This window comes from Podarcis bocagei (assembly GCF_964188305.1).
Source record: "Podarcis bocagei genome assembly, chromosome: 5".
NCBI classification, from domain to species: Eukaryota; Metazoa; Chordata; class Lepidosauria; order Squamata; family Lacertidae; genus Podarcis; species Podarcis bocagei.
In genome coordinates this window covers 23885738-23906546 of record NC_138129.1, presented here as the reverse complement: position 1 = coordinate 23906546, position 20809 = coordinate 23885738, and the positions used below count along the sequence as shown (strand labels likewise).

At 47.8% G+C, this 20809-nt stretch overlaps 1 protein-coding gene across 1 annotated transcript; it reads right to left on the bottom strand.

Moving 5' to 3' along the window:
- Positions 1 to 6812: 6812 nt before the first annotated feature.
- KCNK15 (potassium two pore domain channel subfamily K member 15) lies at positions 6813 to 14047 on the bottom strand. The gene is made up of 2 exons (XM_081196496.1): positions 13705 to 14047; positions 6813 to 7812 (listed from the first exon to the last, which is right to left on the bottom strand). The coding sequence occupies exons 1-2, from the start codon at positions 14030 to 14032 to the stop codon at positions 6905 to 6907; spliced, it is 1236 nt and encodes a 411-aa protein (XP_081052622.1). The 5' UTR covers positions 14033 to 14047; the 3' UTR covers positions 6813 to 6904.
- Positions 14048 to 20809: the final 6762 nt, after the last annotated feature.

The window sequence follows — 20809 nt, the reverse complement described above, 5'->3', positions numbered from 1 at the left end:
GTGAGCAAATGTAGAAACCAGCCAACAGAAACAGTGAAGGAGCAATCCAGGGCCTGACCCTACTCTCCAAAGTTTCTTTGTAGCTGCACTTTGGTGCTGAGCTTTTGTTTCCCAGGGCATCTAATAAGTAAGGCTAACACCCAACTGAAGGAAGCTGAAGTCCTGGTCTACACCTGTAGCAGCATGAGCAGGAAATGAGATGGCACAGAACTGGTGGTGGACGTATGTATGGATGGCACCACTTCAGGCTGAAGACAGGTGGGTATGGAGATCAACTTTAAACAGCTGTAAGAAAGGAACCCACCCTACAATCACCCTACAGCAAGGAAGGCAAGGACCATGTGATTCTTTATGCTCCAGCTTGGTCACCAAGCTCCTCAGTTGGGGCATTTCTGGTGGTTCCCCAAACACCTGAGGTTTGGTCTGATGATTTCAGGTAGCTTCCTTGAACATATATTATTTTTCTTAGTGGATAGCACCAGGGCAATTCTGGGGAGAAGTGATGCAACAACAGCAGAATGTGAAAACACCAACAGCAGAATGTGAAAACACCAAGAGAGACACAGCAAAGAGCCAACTTTCACTCTCGACATCCAAAGACCACATCTCATGACACTGGGGCAGGGAAGGCACCTAGTTCCCTTTCCCTTTCTCCACCAGTGAGCCAACCACTGCATCCATCCTGCCTGTGGTTTCTGCATATGCTGCCTCATGGAAGCCCTGAGCAGCAATCAATGTAAATGATCTCTCAGGGATCACAGGACTTTCCTCCTACATGCATGTAGTCCTGAGTCAAATCTGGATGGTTTGGTTTTCTCTACACATTCAAAGATGGTGATTTGCAATAAAGATCTGGCTTCTAACGCCACTATTTCATAAGCCCTATTCTGTGATGCATCTGCCCAGTTCAGGATAGATAGATGATAGATAGATAGATGATAGATATAGATAGATAGATAGATAGATAGATAGATAGATAGATAGATGATAGATAGATAGATAGATAGATAGATAGATAGATAGATAGATAGATGATGATAGATAGATAGATAGATAGATAGATAGATAGATGATAGATGATATAGATAGATGATAGATAGATAGATAGATAGATAGATAGATAGATAGATAGATAATAGATAGATAGATAACATTTATATAATGCTTTTGTTCCACCATGGAACCAAATGGAGAATCACCCTTCCAGGCACTGAGCGGACCCAGATCTCCTTAGCTTCAGTAAGTTGAGAGCCTCATGTGTATTCAAGACCATACTTTGGGATGTAGAGCAGGGCTGGAAGATCCCTGGTCCTCCAGATGTTGTTGGACTCCAACTCCCATCAGCCCTAGCTAGCATAATCAGTGGTCAGGGATAGAGATGTGAAGGCCGGGGGGGGGGGGGCTTCGGGTTTCTCCCCACCACAACTGCCACCAGTTTTTCTACTTTTTTCCAATTTTTCAGATACAAATAGGCAGGAAAAAGAATTGGAGAAAAACTGTTTCTTCCCCCTTTCCTCCAGATGTTTCCAGGTTTTCCCCCAAGCTTCACATCTCTAGTCATGAATGATGGGGGCTAGAGTCTAGCATTTAGAGAGCGTCAAGTTTCCCACCCCTAAATATAGGGGTGATCAAACTTTCCAGATATCACCTGTGTGCCGAGAGGCAGGTAGTTGTTCCTGGGGCTGCACTGCATGTGAGTCCAAAGGTATGGAGAACATTGGCGCTGGAATGCCAGTCCCCTGGGGCACTCATTACCATGTTCCCTCAAGGAACGAACCAAGGTCTGCAAGTGATTAGAGCTAAATCTCGAAGGGCTCACAAACTATACTTTGGAAGGCTTGTTAAGGTAGCCACCCTTGTTTTTCCCTTGGACTCTGCTGCTTTTTATCATAGGAACAAGTGTACAAGAAGCATACAGGGAGCCCGTTTCCAAATTCACAAGAACATTCTCAGCACCCCATTTTCGGACCTTTGCATGCCTCATTTCCGATACATTTGGGAATTTCTCCTATCATATTTGCTGGCAAATACTAAAAGCTGGTGCAGCTTAGAGGGAGTTCACTTCTGAGTAAACATGCATAGGATTAGAGCTATGCAGCGCAATCCAGGGCATATGTACTCAGAAGCCGCTATCTTCAATATGGCATAAGGTAAAGGTAAAGGGACCCCTGACCATTAGGTCCAGTCGTGAACAACTCTGGGGTTGCGCCGCTAATCTCGCTTTATTGGCTGAGGGAGCCGGCGTACAGCTTCCGGGTCATGTGGCCAGCATGACTAAGCAGCTTCTGACGAAACCAGAGCAGCGCACGGAAGCGCCGTTTACCTTCCCGCCGGAGCGGTACCTATTTATCTACTTGCACTTTGATGTGCTTTCGAACTGCTAGGTTGGCAGGAGCAGGGACCGAGCAATGGGAGCTCACCCCGTCATGGGGATTCGAACCCCCAACCTTCTGATTGGCAATTCCTAGGCTCTGTGGTTTGACCCACAGCGCCACCCGCGTCCTTCAATATGGCATAGTCCCAGGTATTTGTGCATATGATTCCAGCTTACGTGAGCTTCGATCTGCATTGTATTGTGGTCTTCAAATTCTATCCTGCATCAAAACAAGAGAATTGTTCGTTGATTTACTCAAAGCATCATCTAGTCCAAACCCCTTGCAATGCCAGGAATCCTTTGCCCATCATGGAGCTTGAACCCACAACCCTGAGGTAAAGAGACTGTGGGTTCATTTTGCCTTATGCTCAGGACATGCAGTTTCTTCCTCTGGGTCCAGATAAAACTCAACCGGGTGATCAATTGGGCAAGCATGAACCCCAGAGGGTCATTGCTGAATGGCGCAGTTCTCTGTGTTGACCACAAGATGGCACTCATTTGTGCCAAATGAGGACATTTTCCAAGCCCTGAAAATGTCACCTATTTTCTATCCTTAGCAAAGAAAACAAGGGTGTCGTCGCCCTTCACTTGCCATGCTGTAGTGCATATTTTTGCATGCACAGTTCTCCTGCAATATACACACAGAGGAGATTGTTCCTATTCCTGGCAACACATCTCACACTTTCAAAATGCGACTGAAGAGATGCGGCGTAAAGGGAACTCAGATATACAGTACATAGAAACTCAGATATATAAGCTAGGTGCCAAATGGCTCCTTAAACCAAGGAGTTGCCAAAACAAAATGCCTAGTTGCCATTTTGGGGGACAAGACGGCTCTGAAGTCTTATTTTTCAAAGGATGGACTGACAGCGATCGATTCTCTGTTAAACATCTGGCAAGTTCAGATGACAACCTTGAACTAAGTTAAGAACTTTGAGATTTTAAAGAAAAGTCACTTGATCCACATATATATTGGCCTATTCCTACCTTTTTTCTTAATGGTGACACAGACCATAAGGCAAGAACATTCTTCACAACTGTGAGCAGGGCAGTGGCGTGGGGTAGACAAGCTGCAACAATTAACTGTATCCTTTGAAGGTGACCCAGAAACTACACCTAATTCAGAATGCGGCAGCTAGACTGGTGACTGGGAGCGGCCGCCGAGACCATATAACACCGGTCTTGAAAGACCTACACTGGCTCCCAGTACGTTTCCGAGCACAATTCAAAGTGTTGCTGCTGACCTTTAAAGTCCTAAACGGCCTCGGTCCAGTATACCTGAAGGAGCGTCTCCACCTCCATCATTCTGCCCAGTCACTGAGGTCCAGCGCCGAGGGCCTTCTGGCAGTTCCCTCGCTGCAAGAAGCCAAGTTACAGGGAACCAGGCAGAGGGCCTTCTCGGTAGTGGCGCCCGCCCTGTGGAACGCCCTTCCACCAGATGTCAAAGAGAAAAATAACTACCAAACTTTTTAGTGTTTTGTTGGAAGCTGCCCAGAGTGGCTGGGGAAACCCAGCCAGATAGGCGGGGTATAAATAATAATAATAATAATAATAATAATAATAATAATAATAATAATAATAATAATAATGCTATTATGTTGTTGTTGTTGTTGTTCACTGCTCCTGCTCAGGCTGCTCAGAAAAAAATCATTTTGGTACCTGAAATTCATTCCGATTGTGCAGATAAAATATCATGGATAGAATTCTACAGGATATGGTATTAGTGTGTGAAAACAGCCCAAATCCAAACATAGCCCCAGGCATTCATTTCCAGATGGTGGAGATGTCAGGCACCATCTTGACACCCAGGCATCTTCACTTGGTCGCAGTTTCGAACACTGGTCAATTAGCAAGCAAGATGTTGCACCCATCGGCTGATGCAGACTGCCTGTTGCAGCCTTTTCCAACCTGATGCCCTCCAGACGTCTTGGGAGTGGTAGTTCAAAATATCTGGGAGGTCACCAGTTTGGGACAGGCTGATCTACAAAACACAAGAGCGGGGAGCTGGGGCCCCGTGAACCTATGCATGTTGCAGCACGTGACACAAGAGTGGAGTTGATTTTCACTGCTATCAGGAGTAGAAAGCCTAGCACACTTTTGCAAGGAGCACACACACCAAGCCCAGGGGAGGAAAAGGCTTCTATGGTGGCTTCTCAGAAGCTGAAGAAATGAAAGGAGCTGGGGAAAGCAAGCTAAGGGACTGAAGTCAAGTAGCAGCTGGTGGCTCTTCCACAGCCACTTCTGCCTATTTTAAAGGGCTGAAACTGTCCCCATGAGAGTGGGAATGTCTGGGGGATGGGGGGAGGTAATTGGAGGGAAGGCACTGTCAGCACATGCATGTGTTATGCAGCCAGAGTGACAGGCAGCTGCTAGAAAATTATTTGCCAGGCTCATCAACACCTTTAATTGGATCACTTCTGCTCATGAAAGTTGGCTGACTAAACTGGTATCACGTTACCAGCTTCCGGTGGCTTAAAAAAACCTACAGTCTTTTTATAGAGCTTCTTTCTTCCCACACCCGGCTAAATGCTGCCTTCTGCCCCAATACACTTTTAAAAGTGGCATGGTGACATTGCACAAGGAGCAGAATATTTTCGTGTGTTGCCATTATGGATTAAAATCAGTGGTGGAAAGCCAAAGATGGGGAAACTGTGGCCCTCTGGTTGTTGATAAAGGTAAAGGGACCCCTGACCATTAGGTCCAGTTGTGACCGACTCGGGTTGCGGCGCTCATCTCGCTCTATAGGCCAAGAGAGCTGGCGTACAGCTTCCGGGTCATGTGGCCAGCATGACTAAGCCGCTTCTGGCAAACCAGAGCAGTGCACGGAAATACCGTTTACCTTCCCGCCGGAGCGGTACCTATTTATCTACTTGTACTTTGACGTGCTTTCGAACTGCTAGGTTGGCAGAAGCAGGGACCGAGCAATGGGAGCCCACCCCATCGCGGGGATTCGAACCACGGACCTTCTGATCGGCAAGTCCTAGGCTCTATGGTTTAACCCACAGTGCCACCTGCATCCCCTGGTTGTTGATACCCCTGGCTAATAGCCACAGTGGATGGAGCCAATACTAATCCAACACAACAGCCATCACATGAACACACCCAAAGGTAATAGCATACTGCACAGTTGTAAACAGGTTGAGCAATGAGCCAACTGTGGATCTTCAGACTCGCCCCTCTGGCCAGATGTACAGCCTTCCTCTGGAAAGCAAGGAGGCCTCCCAGTATCGAGAAAATCAGGCTGTGCAGAATGCTGATTGGCTGGGCATTGTGACAGTCACAAAGCCACCTCCCCTTCTCCCCTCTTATCTGGCTGGGCAGAGTGCTGATCGGCTGGCCCTTGTAGCAAATACAAAGCCGAAGCACTTCCTCCCAAATCTAGTGTTCATTCCTTTTTAATAAAATAAAATAAAATCAAAGCCTGCCTAAAGTCCCCACCCCCTCAAAACATAGCTTCAGGAATAGGTTTATGTGTCATTAGAAGAACAAAGATGTGGGGAGCGGGCGGGAAGCAGAGCAAAAAAACAACAAAAAAGGCACTCAATCATGTAGGGCGGTGGTTTTTCAACCAGTGTGCCGTGGCACCCTGGGGTGCTTTAAAGGATGGTCCAGGATGTCATGGGCAACACCGGCCTCTGTCCCCCTTTCCCTCCTCTGATGCCCTCTTGCATCTCTGCCTCCCCAAGGCTTGCACAGCTGTTTGTTGCAGCAGCCCTGGCTACAAGCTCCCCAGGTGAATGGTGTCTCTGGGGCTGGCCAGGGAGTGATTCTCGGGCCCCTGTGGGGCAGTGTGAGGAGGCACCTCTCTTTGGGGTGGGGGGGAGCAGCTCAGAGATCAGGGACAAAGGCAGGTGCTGCATGGAGGACTCACAAGGAGAGGGGAGAAGAGAGGAGGCTGAGGCAACCCTCCACAAGGGATGGGTGAGAGGCTGCCAGCTCTGCAGGCAAGGGGTGACATAACTGGACTCCTGAGCCCCACAGGGGTGCCGCAGAAAGAATGTAGTGGGTCAAGGGAGTTGTGGACCCAAAAAGGTTGAAAATCTCTGCTGTGGGAGGTACATCTGTACACTCCTACAGTTGGTGGTAAAGCCAGGACAAACCTTGAATGCAGGCTGCAATGATGCAATTGAGCATTATCTATGTATTTTCCCCTGAGGCAATAATTAGGGCTTTCTGCAGATGGCTTGACAACTTTGATGCACTGTGGGGTTCTATTATTTAAGTCCCCTAAAACACTTAGCTTCTCCTGCAATTGTTGTGACATGCTCTGTTGCTGGGAGAAGCTATTTTCCACTACTCGTATTTTATAAAAGCAGTGCTCAGGCAAGTGCATTGTGGAGCTGGCAGCACCGCAGGTTGGTAGCCATTTTGGGATGTGCCTGCAAAGGAAAAAGAAGAATAAAGGGGATGAAAGAAAGGCAACCAGAACAACCCGGCGTCTCAGTTAATAATTTATCATCAAAAGAAGTTCAGGAGCAGAACACAGCTCAGAGTAATAAAAAAAAAGTCCAAAAAGAGCATGCACGTTTATCAGATAGACTTCCTCCGCAGCTGGGAGTGCTCCCGGCAGCTGGGGCTATTGGACGACAGAGTGCTCCGGGGGGAAGACAAGCCAGTGTGGTCCTTACCGCCCAGGGAGACTTCCATGATTTTGTAAGAAATGGAATTGTAATATACAAGGTTGGTGTGGCAGTTGAAGGCCTCTGGTTGGGAAGGAACTGGGCTCCTGCTTAGCCGCGGCCGGTAGCACAGGCAGTTGCAGAAGGAAGGGACTCTTGTGGTGGAGCCTGAGGACCTGCCCCTCTGTCTCCCGGCCTCTTCTTGCATCAACGGCAGGAGGTTCATCTGACTCGTCCCGTCTTCTATGGGGAGCAGGAGGTCGTTCCTGCCCCGGTTCTCCTCCCGGCTGATGTAATTCCTGGCCCTCCTCAGAGACGCCCTTTCCTCTTCGTCCCGCCGCTCGTCTTCCGAGTTCATAATCAAAAACCGAAAGACGACCAAGTTGAGGAAAGCCCCGATCACCGTCAAGCCCACCAGGATGTACATGAAGCTGAAGGCGACGTAAGGGGGCTTCTTCTGCAAAGCTTCGTGCTTCTGCAGGGCCACAAAGTCGCCGAACCCAATGGTGGTCAAGGTTATGAAGCAGTAATAAAAGGCGTGGAAGAAAGTCCAGCCTTCAAAATAGGAGAAGGCAGCTGCTCCAATGCCCAGTGTCCCCATGCAGGACAGGAAGCCCACCACGACCATGTTCTTCATGGAGACAGTTGGCTGCCTCATTCCCAGGCACCTCTTGATCTTCTTCAGCACCATTCGGACCAGGATGTTCATGCGCTCGCCAAGGCTTTGGAACATCACCAGGGTGAGCGGAATGCCGAGGATCGCATAGAACATGCAGAAAACTTTGCCAGCATCCGTTCCAGGCGCAGCATGTCCGTAACCTGTGGCAAAAGAAGAGAAAACTTAAGCATTTCTCTAGATTGTGTATTAATGAATGGAGAACCATGTCAACACAATCCTTTATCACAGAATTATTCCCATACACCCCAAAAAATGTTTTGTTTAGTCCACTCCTCCAAGGAGCTCAGGATGAAACACAAAAGCCTATTTTTTATCTCACAACACCCTGAGAGACAGCGAGTGGTCCAAGCATACCCAGAAAGTTTCCTGGATGAATAAGGGGACCTGAACCCAGGTCTCACGGATCCAGTTCTGTATCTCTCCTCTGATTTTGGGGGGCATTATTGTTGCTACAGGTCATTTTTCATTGGTACTGCAATTCTAATCCATTTTAATTTGTATGTTGCCCAGAGAACTCGGGTTATCAGCTGACCCAAAATATGAAATACCGTATTTTTTGCTCTATAAGATTCACTTTTTCCCTCCTAAAAAGTAAGGGGAAATGTGTGCGTCTTATGGAGTGAATGCAGGCTGCGCAGCTATCACAGAAGCCAGAACAGCAAGAGGGATTGCTGCTTTCACTGCGCAGCGATCCCTCTTGCTGTTCTGGCTTCTGAGATTCAGAATATTTTTTTTCTTGTTTTCCTACTCCAAAAACTAGGTGCGTCTTGTGGTCTGGTGCGTCTTATAGAGCGAAAAATACAGTAAGTAAATATTTGCTTTGATTGCATTATAGAGGTTCTCAAGCACATGTCCAAATTATCAGTCTGATGACCCCACATGTCCTAATTTTCAGCAGTTTTTCATATTACCCACTAGAGTCGCTTCTAATTTAATCAAGTGTAAGCTTCACTCGGGGTACTTCAGTTAGTATTGCCTTTGATGTGCATCATCATTGAATGAAACAACTGCTCCAGGAGATAAGGTGAGCCATAGGGAAACCTGAGACTGCAGAAGGGGGAAATGTTAATGTTTGTCCATCGTCAATAGCAGCTTCCTGGGCCCCATTTTCAAAACAGTGAGATAAACAAGGAGAGAGGACCACACCAAGGTGGCTGCAATAAGCCCAACAGCACTACAATTCCTCATGGCAGTAGTTCAGCTGCACAAGCCTAATGGAAGCTGGTAACCTCAGCGATACACAGAGGTAAAAGTACCGGTAATTGGATGGACCATTACACTACAACCTGCTGTAACTGTTGTGGACAGAAGAGCCATCAAAAGCCATATTTTAGTCCCAGCAAATACAAACTCTACCATTTAAGCCTGTTTACACTCCACGAGATTAGCCCATCGGACCAAACAGCCTCCAAGTAACAGATCAAAAGCCTGACTCATTAAAGAGCAATCATCTTATGTTGTTGCCATTTTGCTGAGTTATGCGATGGAAGATGTTTAATAGTAATTGACCGTTTCTTTTATTCTGAAGATTTTTGATGCAATTTTCATTGAGCTTCCAACAGATTGTTTTAGATCTCATAAACTTGCCTTGGAAATACAGATGACAGACTTTAAAAATAAATAAGGTTTAAATCATCCCTGGAAAGTCTATGACACATTGTAGCATATTTCAGTATATGAAAATATTTCTGATCCTGTATTATGATTCCTTCTGCCCTCGTAGCATCTAACAATTCATTAAAAGCTATAATAAGAAAACAGCAAAAAGTAGTAGAACAAACAGGTCTCTCCCTCTCTAATAATGTGAAAGAGCCATATTTTTGCTGCTCATCAAAAGACAAGCAGAAACAAGGCCAGGTGGGCCTCTTTAGAGGGAGAAAGAATCCCACAAACAAGGATCAAATGTTGTGTATCTGTTTGCCGTTCCTCATGCAGCCATCTCATACCTTTCTAATGTAGGCACCTGCCAAACTTCAGATGATGGAGGGTAACAGAGCTCCACCTCTTGATGCTGACCTTAATTCCCGCATACGTTAGCAAACCATACACCTATGTAGGGGAAATGCTGTCCATAACATAGCTGTCAAATATCTGATGCTAGACAAAGGCTAAGTCCAGGAAATGGTTTAAAGCAGCCTTTCCCTACCCTGGTGCGCTCCAGTTCTCTTGGACGACAATTCCCATCTACTGCAGCTAGCATAGCCAATGGTCACGGATGACAGCAGTTTTAGTGCAAAATATTTGGGGTAGCCTAGTCTAGAAGAATGAGGGGCCTCTGCAAGCCCCTCTAACTATCAGCCTTACCCATATCGTTGGGTTACACTCCCATCAGCCCCAGTCAGCATAATCAATGGTCAGGAATGATGGGAGTTGTAGTGGGAGGGCCACAAATCAGCCACACTTGCTGTAGACTATCTGGATGGAAGCCCACCTAGAAACCACATGCAAGTTGTTTTGAGTTCAGAGGATGGGTGTGGAATAGGTGTAATAATAGGGGTGGTGCACTTGGCTCCACATAGTATCCCTCCTGCATCTGTTGCCATGGTGACCTAGTAGTCACCAGGAAGTTTGTCTGGAAGAAGACAAGCCATGAAACCAGGTTCAGATGACAAAGCCAAAGCATGGCTTGGCTCACAGCGGTTCAGGAGACCACACTTTCAAACAATGCTGTAGTTTGGCTTAGCATTATGTGCAAACCAGTTCACTGGGCCAATGTTTTCATTGAGCTGTCCACCATGGCCCCTCTGTTAAGTCTCACCACCAACACAGACCTCAGTTATGTCTTTACAATATTTATTAATTGCCTTTTGCTGCTCATTAGAGGACCCCCCCCCCAAGCCAATATACAGTCACTAAAAATATGCACATTTGGAATTTGGGGCCCAGTGTGTATCGCTTTACACTTACATTAAACATCGCCTGCCATTTTGTTGCCCGCTCACCCAAGTTCAGAAAGATCCTTTTGGAATGCTTGTAGTTTTTCCCCACCAATACCCTGTCATCTGCAAACTTGGCCACTTCACTGTTAACCCCCAACTTAAGACCACTTAGGATTATAAAACAAACAAACAAACAAACAAGCCCTGGTCCCAATAGAGATCCGTGGAGGACCCCAATTCTTACAGCCCTCAATTAATGAACGTGTCCATTTATTCCTACTCTCTTCTTCCCTTTTTTAAAGCCAGTTAAAAGGTAAAGGGACCCCTGACCATTAGGTCCAGTCATGACCAACTCTGGGCTTGCACACTCATCTCGCTCTATAGGCCAAGGGAGCCAGCGTTTGTCCGCAGACAGCTTCCGGGTCATGTGGCCAGCATGACTAAGCTGCTTCTGGCGAGCCAGAGTAGCACACGGAAATGCCGTTTACCTTCCCGCTGGAGCGGTACCTATTTATCTACTTGCACTTTGACGTGCTTTCGAACTGCTAGGTTGGCAGGAGCAGGGACCGAGCAATGGGAGCTCACCCCGTTGCGGGGATTCGAACCGCCGACCTTCTGATCGGCAAGCCCTAGGCTCTGTGGTTTAACCCACAGCACCAACCACGTCCCTTTCTTTAAGTCAGTTACCAATTCATAAAAGGCCCCATCCTCTTATCCCATGACAACAACATTTACTCAGGAGCCACTCCCCCTTGCCTCATGGCAGGGACACCTCTGGGTGCCAGTTTCCTACAGCAGAGACAGTCAACAAGAGGACAAAAGGCTGCATGCTCATCATGCACAGCCGATGGGAGTGACATACATGCCACAGCAATATGACGACAGCATGGCATGCCCATTTATTATGCCAGACGTCTGCAGGTCCAAAGCCAGCAGGACACTCTCCTGTTCCTTCTGGTTTACCTCGCCCCTTGTGGGAAAGTGCCATCATTGATGCTAACTGTACTTTGCAAAGAACAGGCAGTTCAAGATGAACATGCTGGATACAGACAACGTAGACAGTATTTATATATTTGCAGCAAATGGAGCAATTGTTTTTATAATGGGATGAGAGGGGAGCTGCTGTTGTCCTTTCTTATTGCAATTTCTAAAAGGTTCTTCCTCTACTGAGGATCAATAAAGAACTTCATAGTTGCTCATTAAAATGAGTATTCAGGACACTAGCTCCCCAGACAGTGAATGGCATGATTGTCAGTGACCCAAAAATGCCACGGAAAGAACAGGGACAGGTCTGCCTGCTGAGTTGTTTGCTCCCTGCAGTAAGCACCCATAGGTGCTTGTTATCCATCTTCATGCCCTTAACTCTTCACTGGCTATGTTCCACCTGCACTGTCAGAGGCATTGTGCCTCTGAATACTAGTTGCAAGAATCGCAGGTAAGAAGAGTGCTGGTGTGCTCGTGTCCATCTTCGCAGGCTTCCCACAGATATCTAGTTGGCCACTGTGTGGACAGGAAGCTGGAGTACATGGCCCATGGGCCTGACCCAGCAGGGATTGTCTGGAGGTCTTACATACTGACACCACATAATGCAGAGAGGCAAGGAACCTGAACCCCTATAGATGTTGTTGGACTCCCAACTGGGCCAGTAGTCAGAGATTACGAGAGTTAGGTGCAGAAATTATAGGTGGTGCAGTGGCAAATGCACCAAAAGTGAGCATGAGAGGATCTTGGTTGCTTTTAATGTGGCTTTGGAACTGCCAAACCCTGTGGACACTTGGTTTTATATGGTGGCAATTTATGCTCATCTCTCAAGAAGCAAAAGTGTCCTCAAATTCACTTGATCATTATGTAGTGGTATTGATGTGCTTGAAGAGGATTGGATACCTGCTGAATGGGCACTGCTGTGTCTGAAGCTTGGCTGAGAAATCATGTACAGTGGTACCTTGGGTTAAGAACTTAATTCATTCTGGAGGTCCGTTCTTAACCTGAAACTGTTCTTCACCTGAGACACCACTTTATCTAGTGGGGCCTCCTCCTGCTGCTGCGCTACCGCCACACGATTTCTATTCTCATCCTGAAGCAAAGTTCTTAACCCGAGGGACTATTTCTGGGTTAGCAGAGTCTGTAACCTGAAGCGTCTGTAACCCGAAGCGTCTGTAACCCAAGGTACCACTGTATTTTGCCAAGAAAAATCTGCCCCCAATTTCAGGTGAGAGAAAGCTAGCTGTGGCTACACGGTACTGGAGACAAAGCACTCGGTACAAACGTACTTGCAGGTGCCCTTCACTGTATTTGCTCCATGTTTTCTAGGGCTGAAGCCCAGGTTGAAATTTGACCCTGCTGATGCCCAGCCCATGTGGACTGAAGATAGCTCATGGTCTCCTGGAGGACCCACTGATCAATTTCTGCCAGAACATCTAAAACTTGTTGGAAGTTGGCTTCTTGCTAAGAACGTTTGGAAATGACATTAAGCCAGATGTGTGGAGACAGTGCAAGATGGCACACACTGCTACCGTTCCTGATCTCCTGGGCATTCAAGGACTCTCTATGCACAGTCTACACATGCACAACCTGAGCACATGAAGGCTGCCCCCCCCCCACTACATGGACCTTACAAAATGTAGGTTGCAGATCACACTATGGCAAAATGCATACAACCTGCATGTACATATGTTGGTTCACACACAGAGCCAATGAAGGGATGGAAGTTCAGAATCAACTTCCCTTCTGCACATTTCAGCCCAGCATGGTTAACTCTGGGGTAAAAATGGCTAGGTTGACTAGGTTGACACTGGTTAAGTCTTTACGGATTGCAAAGACGAACCCCTGCATTGTACATTTAACACACATCAGTGGACCGCGATGGGGATCTGGGGAGGTGAAGAAAGGGGTCAAATTGAGCAAGGCGGAAACAAGCCCGACTCCTGGTCCAAACACCGACTCCTGGTCCAGGAGTGGGAAACCTGTGGCCTTCCAGATGTTGCTGGACTGGACTCCAACTCCCATCGTCCCTGGCCATTGACCATACTGGATGGGGTTGATGGGAGTTGGAGTCTAAAGACTTCCACAGGCTCTCCTGTCCCTGCCCTGGAGAGTGACAGAAGAGAGCCCGGCGCACCCAGCGATGGGTTGCTTTGGGGATCGCGCACTCACCGATGGTGGTGATGACCGTGATGGCGAAATAGAAGGAGCCGGCGAACCTCCACTGCGTGCCTGCTCGGTGCGGCTCGGCCCGCAGCGCCAGGCGCTCGAACTCGCGGTAGTCCTCGGCGGTGAAGCGGTACTTCCTCCGCAGGCCGCTGCGCTTCTGCTCCAGGAGGCGCTTGTGGCCGATCTCGGCCTCCGACTCGAGCGCATCGAAGACGGCGGCGCCCACCAGCAGGTAGGAGAAGACGCACACGATCAGCGACAGCGTGCGCAGGTTCTGCCGCTTCATGGCGAGGCCGGCCAGCCGGGCGCCGCTGCCCCGGGCACAGCGCATCAGCCGCGGGGGCGCCGCCGCCGCATGGCACCGCCGCGCGGGGAGCTGCCGGCCTCGGCGGACGACGGCCTCCTCGGAGCCCGGGGCATTCGCGGCACAGCCTCTCCCCGGAGTCCGACCACCCCTCGGTTCCCGCGAGGCACCGGAGGCGGCTCCGTTCGTCCTCAGCGCCTCGGTGCAGCTGCCTCCTTGCGCCGATCGCAGCCACGCACCTCCGGGGGAAGAGGGGCCGGCGCTATTCCCGCCGCTGCTCCCCGCGTGCTCCCGCCGCAGGGACTCGCCGGACCCGGCCACGCCTCCGCTTGCTAGCGCCGGCTGCGAGGAGGAGGGGCTGGCGGGGCCGGGGCTGGCTCGCAGGGACGGGCCACACCTACCTACAGCGCGCTCGAGGAGAAGGCAAACGGATCGGTACTCTTCCCACGGCCGCTCTCTGAACGACCCACTCGCCTTCTGCTCCTTTGCGCGATGCTTTTGCAGCGGGGATTTAAGGCTGTCAATTCAGGACGAGGACAAGCCCAGAAACGGGATAAGATCCAAACCTAAGAACAGCCGTCTTCTTTCTTCTTCTTTGGCGATCACTCGTAGCCGAGTAAGATTGTCTTCCATAAACACGGTTTTAACAGCGAGTCCGTAAGTGACTGTGGAGGCCAATTCTGGACCCACACGTCCTTCCACAGTGGGGACATTGGTTTCTGGGTGGGAGTTGATCACGGTGTGGATTTGCCAAGCATGCCTTCCTCTTAGCACGTTTCTCCCCTGCGTCCTGAGTGTCTTCAAGCCTATGACACCTTTGGTAAAGGCTGTTCTTGGTCTGGTCCTCTTGATTCCTTTTAGGAAGCATAAGGCTGCTTCCTAAAAGGATGCAAGAGGACCAGACCAAGACCTCATCCTGTTCTCAGAACCAGATCATAGAATTGGAAGGGACTTGAGGGTCATCTAGCCCAACTTTCTGCTATCCATGACAGATGGCTATCCAACCACCGCTGAAAAACTTCCATGGAAGGAGAATCCACCACCTCTCAAGGAAGACCATTCCACCTCTGGGAAACCTGGAAGGAGGACTTCCATTTGTCTCTCAGTTTGTGATGCCCAGCATGCTGTCTCCAACAAAGGAGGCGGAACAGAGCCATTGCTGTTAGTAGCTATGGATCACATTCTCTGTGCCTTTGGCTAATACTCTTTTAACGGCATCCAGAATTGTTGCCGTCATGAATGCCATCTTGTGGGAAGCTCAGTTGGCTAGAGCTTGGTGCTGCTGATAACACCAAGGCTGCAGTTTTGATGCCCATATGGGAAAGGCACATATTCCTGCCTTGGACTAGATGATCCCCAGGGTCTCTTCCAACTCTACAGCTCTGTGCTTCTATGCCCTTGAGTCCCTTCCAACTCTATGATTCTAATGTTGTGACCTTTTCCAACAGGGGGAGTTGCTGTGTCCCCTTGACCATTTTGGTTTCCCCTTTCTTACACTTTTCCAGCTCCACAATATCCTTTTCAAGGTGAGGCAACCAGAACGATACCCAGTAGTCCAAGTCTGGTCTCACCCTAAGAACATGAGAAGAGCCCTGCTTGGATCAGGCCAATGGACCATCTAGACAACACTGTGTTCTCAAAGTAGTCAACCAGATGCATATGGGAAGTCCAAAAGCAACAGCTCAGTGCAACAGCAGTCTCCCACTTGTGATTCCTATCAACCGGCAAATAAATTTGCCCAACACATTATGGATACTGGCAGTTTATTATAAACCCCTTTCCTAATCATTGTTGTCATGAAATTAACCTTTTCCACAGCTGCCACTCACAGGGTCAACATCAGCAGTGAACTATCCTAGTCATTCATGGCTGGTTCATGTCCCATTAGTGTATATATTAAATTAGGGTGGTTGTGTGTTTTTCCCCCAATGTGCATTATTTTACATTTGTTTACATCTATTCACATTTGCCATTTTACTACCAATTCACTCAATCTGGAGTTCTTTGCAATCCCTTTCGAAACCACTTCGAACAATTTTGTATCGTCAGCAAATTGGCTACCTCACTGATCACCTCTTAACTCTGAATTATTTCCGAACAAGTTAAAAAACACATGCCCAAATGTCAATCCTTGGGGGACACCACTTTCTACACCCACCCATGGACAGAACTGTTCATTTATTCCTACTCTCCTCTTCCTATTTCTTAACCAGGCCATGGAGGGAAGGACCTGGCCTCTTCACCCTGCTGCTGAACTCACTCAACTGCTGAACTCACTTGTTACCTTGATGCTTTGTCACTGGGACTGAGAGACTGCATCAGCTGAGGCACCCCTCTTGCTCATGGAATGGACTCCTTCACTCAATTGTTTTTAAGTTTATAACCCTAGCTAGCTTTCTCCAGCTGCTAAGGCAACTAATTAGATCAGGAGGTTCTTGTTTGAAAAGCACAAGGAGGTGTGTGTCTCAACAACAGGGCTCACACAAATTACAGTCAGGAGGAGTTTGATCAGAAGAGTTAATGAGATAAAAGAAAGTGCTTCTGTCAGTATCTTTTTTTAGCCCTATGCAGGTGTTCTGATCATGTGCAAAACTGATACATCAGCAGAGATGTGCATGCTATTTTAGGAAACGAGGACATTGCATAAATATTACTAATAAAAAATACAGTTTGAATGGGTAGGATAGCTCCAGCTACATTTTGAAGTAAGTGAACTCATGCTCACATCGCCATCTAAAGAGCTGCCCTACTTCCATAAGACCATTAAGTCCAGAGTAAATTTACCTAACTACATCATTGTATCCACTAAATAAATTAGGGTTGGGCACACAATCCTCTCACTTCTTATGTGACAATAACTGGGGGGCAGGGGGTGGAATATGTTTGCAAACAGGTTCCTCCTAATTATTTTCCCAGTTATTGTCACATAAGGCCTGGCGAAATGTGAGTTACGTACTATGGTGTCTGGAAGAACAAAGCTTACTTTGCACTTCATTGATATATCAAACTAAGTGGCATCTAATGATTTTAACCCAGTAGCGAAATTACCAAATGCTATACAAGACTTATCGAAAGCTATACTAGAATGGGACTGTGCTGCTTAACATGCACCGTTGAAAAAGAAGCATTGATTCATTTGAATCAATGCCAAGATGGTGTCAGTATAAATTTAGCTCCCAGATATTCTTGCTGATAGATAGCCCACTATCGTCCACATCCTTCTCCCACTCCCAAGCAAGGCTGCTAAGAGGTTGAAGGGTAAAGGTAAAGGTACCCCTGCCCATACAGGCCAGTCGTGTCCGACTCTAGGGTTGTGCGCCCATCTTACTTAAGAGGCCGGGGGTCAGCGCTGTCCGGAGACACTTCCGGGTCACGTGGCCAGTGTGACGAAGCTGCTCTGGCGAGCCGGCACCAGTGCAGCACACGGAAACGCCGTTTACCTTCCCGCTATAAAGCGGTACCTATTTATCTACTTGCACTTAGGGGTGCTTTCGGACTGCTAGGTGGGCAGGAGCTGGGACCGAAAGACGGGAGCTCACCCCGCCGCGGGGATTCGAACCGCTGACCATGCGATCGGCAAGCCCTAGGCGCTGAGGTTTTACCCACAGCGCCACCCGCGTACCCCAGCACAAAAGGACGCAGGTGGCACTGTGGTCTAAACCACTCAGCCTCTTGGGCTTGCCAATTGGAAGGTCAACGGTTCGACGACGGGGTGAGCTCCCATTGCTCCGTCCTAGCTCCTGCCAACTTAGCAGTTCGAAAGCACATCAGCACAAGCAGATAAATAGGTATCGCTGCGGCAGGAAGGTAAACGGCATTTCTGTGCGCTCTGGCTACCATCACAGTGTTCTATTGCGCCAGAAGTGGTTTTGTCATGCTGGCCACATGACCTGGAAAGATAAATTTACGGACTAATGCCAGCTCCCTTGGCCTGAAGCAAGATGAGCACCGCACCCCATAGTCACCTTTGAGTGGACTTAACTGTCCAGGGGTCCTTTACACTTACCTTTTTACCTTACTCCAGCACAATCCACCATGTGGTTAGACCATATGTTCACCGTGTTTGGTATCTCAGAATGTGAGGGTTGAAAACTTTTAGATCAATATTTTCCCTGCAGTTCCGTTTCTGTTGTTTTATAAACCATAATAGAGCAAGCAGATGGCCAGCCCTGGAAGATAGGGGGGCGGCAGCCACTCTTCCATTTTTAAATACAGCTGTTTAAAAACCACCGTGTCTTTGTGTGCAAAGAAAAGAAAAAGTAACCTTCAGAACAACATTTTGATATATTACTATATTTGATATATTGACAAGCTGTATTTTAAGCCATATTACAATTAACTGTTTGTTTGTTTGTTTGTTTGTTGTTTTTCTATTATGTTTTATTGTAATTCATATTTGGTGTTAGCCGCCCTGAGCCTGGCTCTGGCTGGGGAGGGCGGGATATAAATAAAATATTATTATTATTATTATTATTATTATTATTATTATTATTATTATTATTATTATTATTATTATTTACAGCAAATCCCATGACATTCAGGACTTTTTATTATTATTTTAATGTAGAACGTCTGAAGTTCAGTGACACCCCTCCTCACACACATACACTGGATATATGAAGGTTGCCGAATACACTCAAAGGGCAGTGAGGCTGCAGCTCTGGCCCTGTCCTGAGGTCATGCACCTGTCCCCAGTGTTCTCAGGTGTGGGAACCTACAGAAGAAAAAATAACACCTATGACCATGGCAGATTTGGGAGAAATCATAGAATCGGAGAGTTGGAAGGGACCACAAGGGTAATCTGTTAGGATATAGTTCCGTTCCACCTTAAAAGGAACAGGCACGACTGTTGTGTGTCACATGCCTGTTTACTTCCAGCACAGTCTGCTGGGAACTTCTGTTTGTATATTGCTTTTGCTATACTGCTGTTGTGCTTGGACACAAAGGGAAGCAGGCATGTTTTTTCCTTTGTTCCTGAACTATGCTGAATAAAGGTAAGGTAAAGGGGTCCCTGACCATTAGGTCCAGTCATGGCTGACTCTGGGGTTGTGGCGTTCATCTTGCTTTATTGGCCGAGGGAGCCGGCATACAGCTTCTGGGTCATGTGGCCAGCATGACTAAGCCGCTTCTGGCAAACCAGAGCACTGCATGGAAACGCAGTTTACCTTCCCGCCAGAGCGATACCTATTTATCTACTTGCACTTTGACATGCCTTTGAACTGCTAGGTTGGCAGGAGCAGGGACCGAGCAATGGGAGCTCACTCCGTTGTGGGGATTCGAACCTCCGACCTTCTGATCGGCAAGTCCTAGGCTCTGTGGTTTAACCCACAGCTCCACCTGTAAATAATGCTTACACGTGTCTCTGTCCGCCACTTCCGTTGTGAGAAGTTATTCACTCTGCTGACTAGAACGTGCCAAGTCTCTAAAGGTCTCTGAGGCTTGTGTCGCTGTTTGATGCTGTTCTGAGGAATGGAGATCGCCCGGCTGCCAGCCGGCAGATGGAGCCAGCAGGGGGCCTGCCAAATGCCCCCGTCTCCCCAGACGCACCCCAACATAATCTAGTCCAACCCACTGCAATGTAGGAATCTTTAACCCAATGTGGGGCTCGAACCCACGACCCTGAAATTAAGAGACTCATGGTCTTCCGGCTGAGCTATACCTTATGTGTATGTCCATGAACATCACTATTTAAAATCAAATCAACAGATCCATGCTTGAGCCACTGTAGGTGCACCTAAAGGATTTTCAGGGCTTACTGTCTAACTGCACCTATAGAGTAGCATTGAGATGAGGCATAGAGGAAGGATGAATAGCAGAGGTAGGGAGACTATCAGGGCAATTGTGAGTGGCATCTGATTGGACAGCAGCTCCCTTTCAATTCCACGTCTCCTGCATGGAGGCAGAAGCAGAGTCAGGAGAACAGAGGCCTTTAGCTGCCATGGGTTCCATGGGCAGTGTTGGACTAGAGGAGGAATCAAACTTGGGTAGATGGGGTTGGAAGATGGTGGGAATGGTGGATGTGACATGCGACTCCTCTATGTTTCCAGCAGCAGCAGCTACTTGTCCTAATGAGACAAACAGAGGGGATTTAATTGTGCAGAAAGGAATATCTAAGTCACTGCCAAGAGAGAGAGAGAGAGGAGAAAGGATTGTGTCTCTCAGCTAAGGCTTTGCTTAGAATTCAGCAGAGGAGGAATCAGAGCTTTCATATCTGCATCTGAAATGCACATCCCCTGCCAGCTGACAAGCATCAGCCTAATTAGGCAGGGGAAGAAACCAGGCTGAGCTGCTTCCCTTAATGAGGCCAAAACTGGAATTTAGTTCCATCCCCAGTCTTGGAAGATGGGAAAGGGAGCTTTCGTATCTCCGCACAAACTCCAATTTTGGATTTTTTATTCCTCTTGGAAACCAGCTCAAAGATGCCTGCAAAGCATCATCGGTCAACTCCTTAGCTGATGACAGATGCTGATTCAGGACACCCACGCCCTCACCGGGATCAGCAAACAAGCCCCAGAGCCAGACATCATCTGCATACAGAAAACACCCCCACCAGCTTGGAAGACTTTAAAAGGATTGGACATATTCATTACAATCTGTGGCCTTTTAAACTGTGCATGGGGTGGGCCTTGTTTTCGTTTGTTATTATGGTGTGTACTTTTGCGTTTTTATATTGTAAACTGCCCTGTAATCTTTGGATGAAGGGCGGTATAGATATTTAATAAATAAGAAATAAATAAACACAAGGCTATTGACGGCCCATTGCTGGAAACTGCTTGGGCTACGCTTAGGGGTTTTCCCACAGGC

Excerpts from the sequence above, each read along its gene's own strand:
- KCNK15 (XM_081196496.1), bottom strand. The coding sequence starts at position 14,032 with ATGCGCTGTGCCCGGGGCAGCGGCGCCCGGCTGGCCGGCCTCGCCATG. Across the intron at positions 7,813-13,704 it reads CACGGTCATCACCACCATCG|GTTACGGACATGCTGCGCCT; the intron begins GTGAGTGCGCGA and ends CTTTTGCCACAG.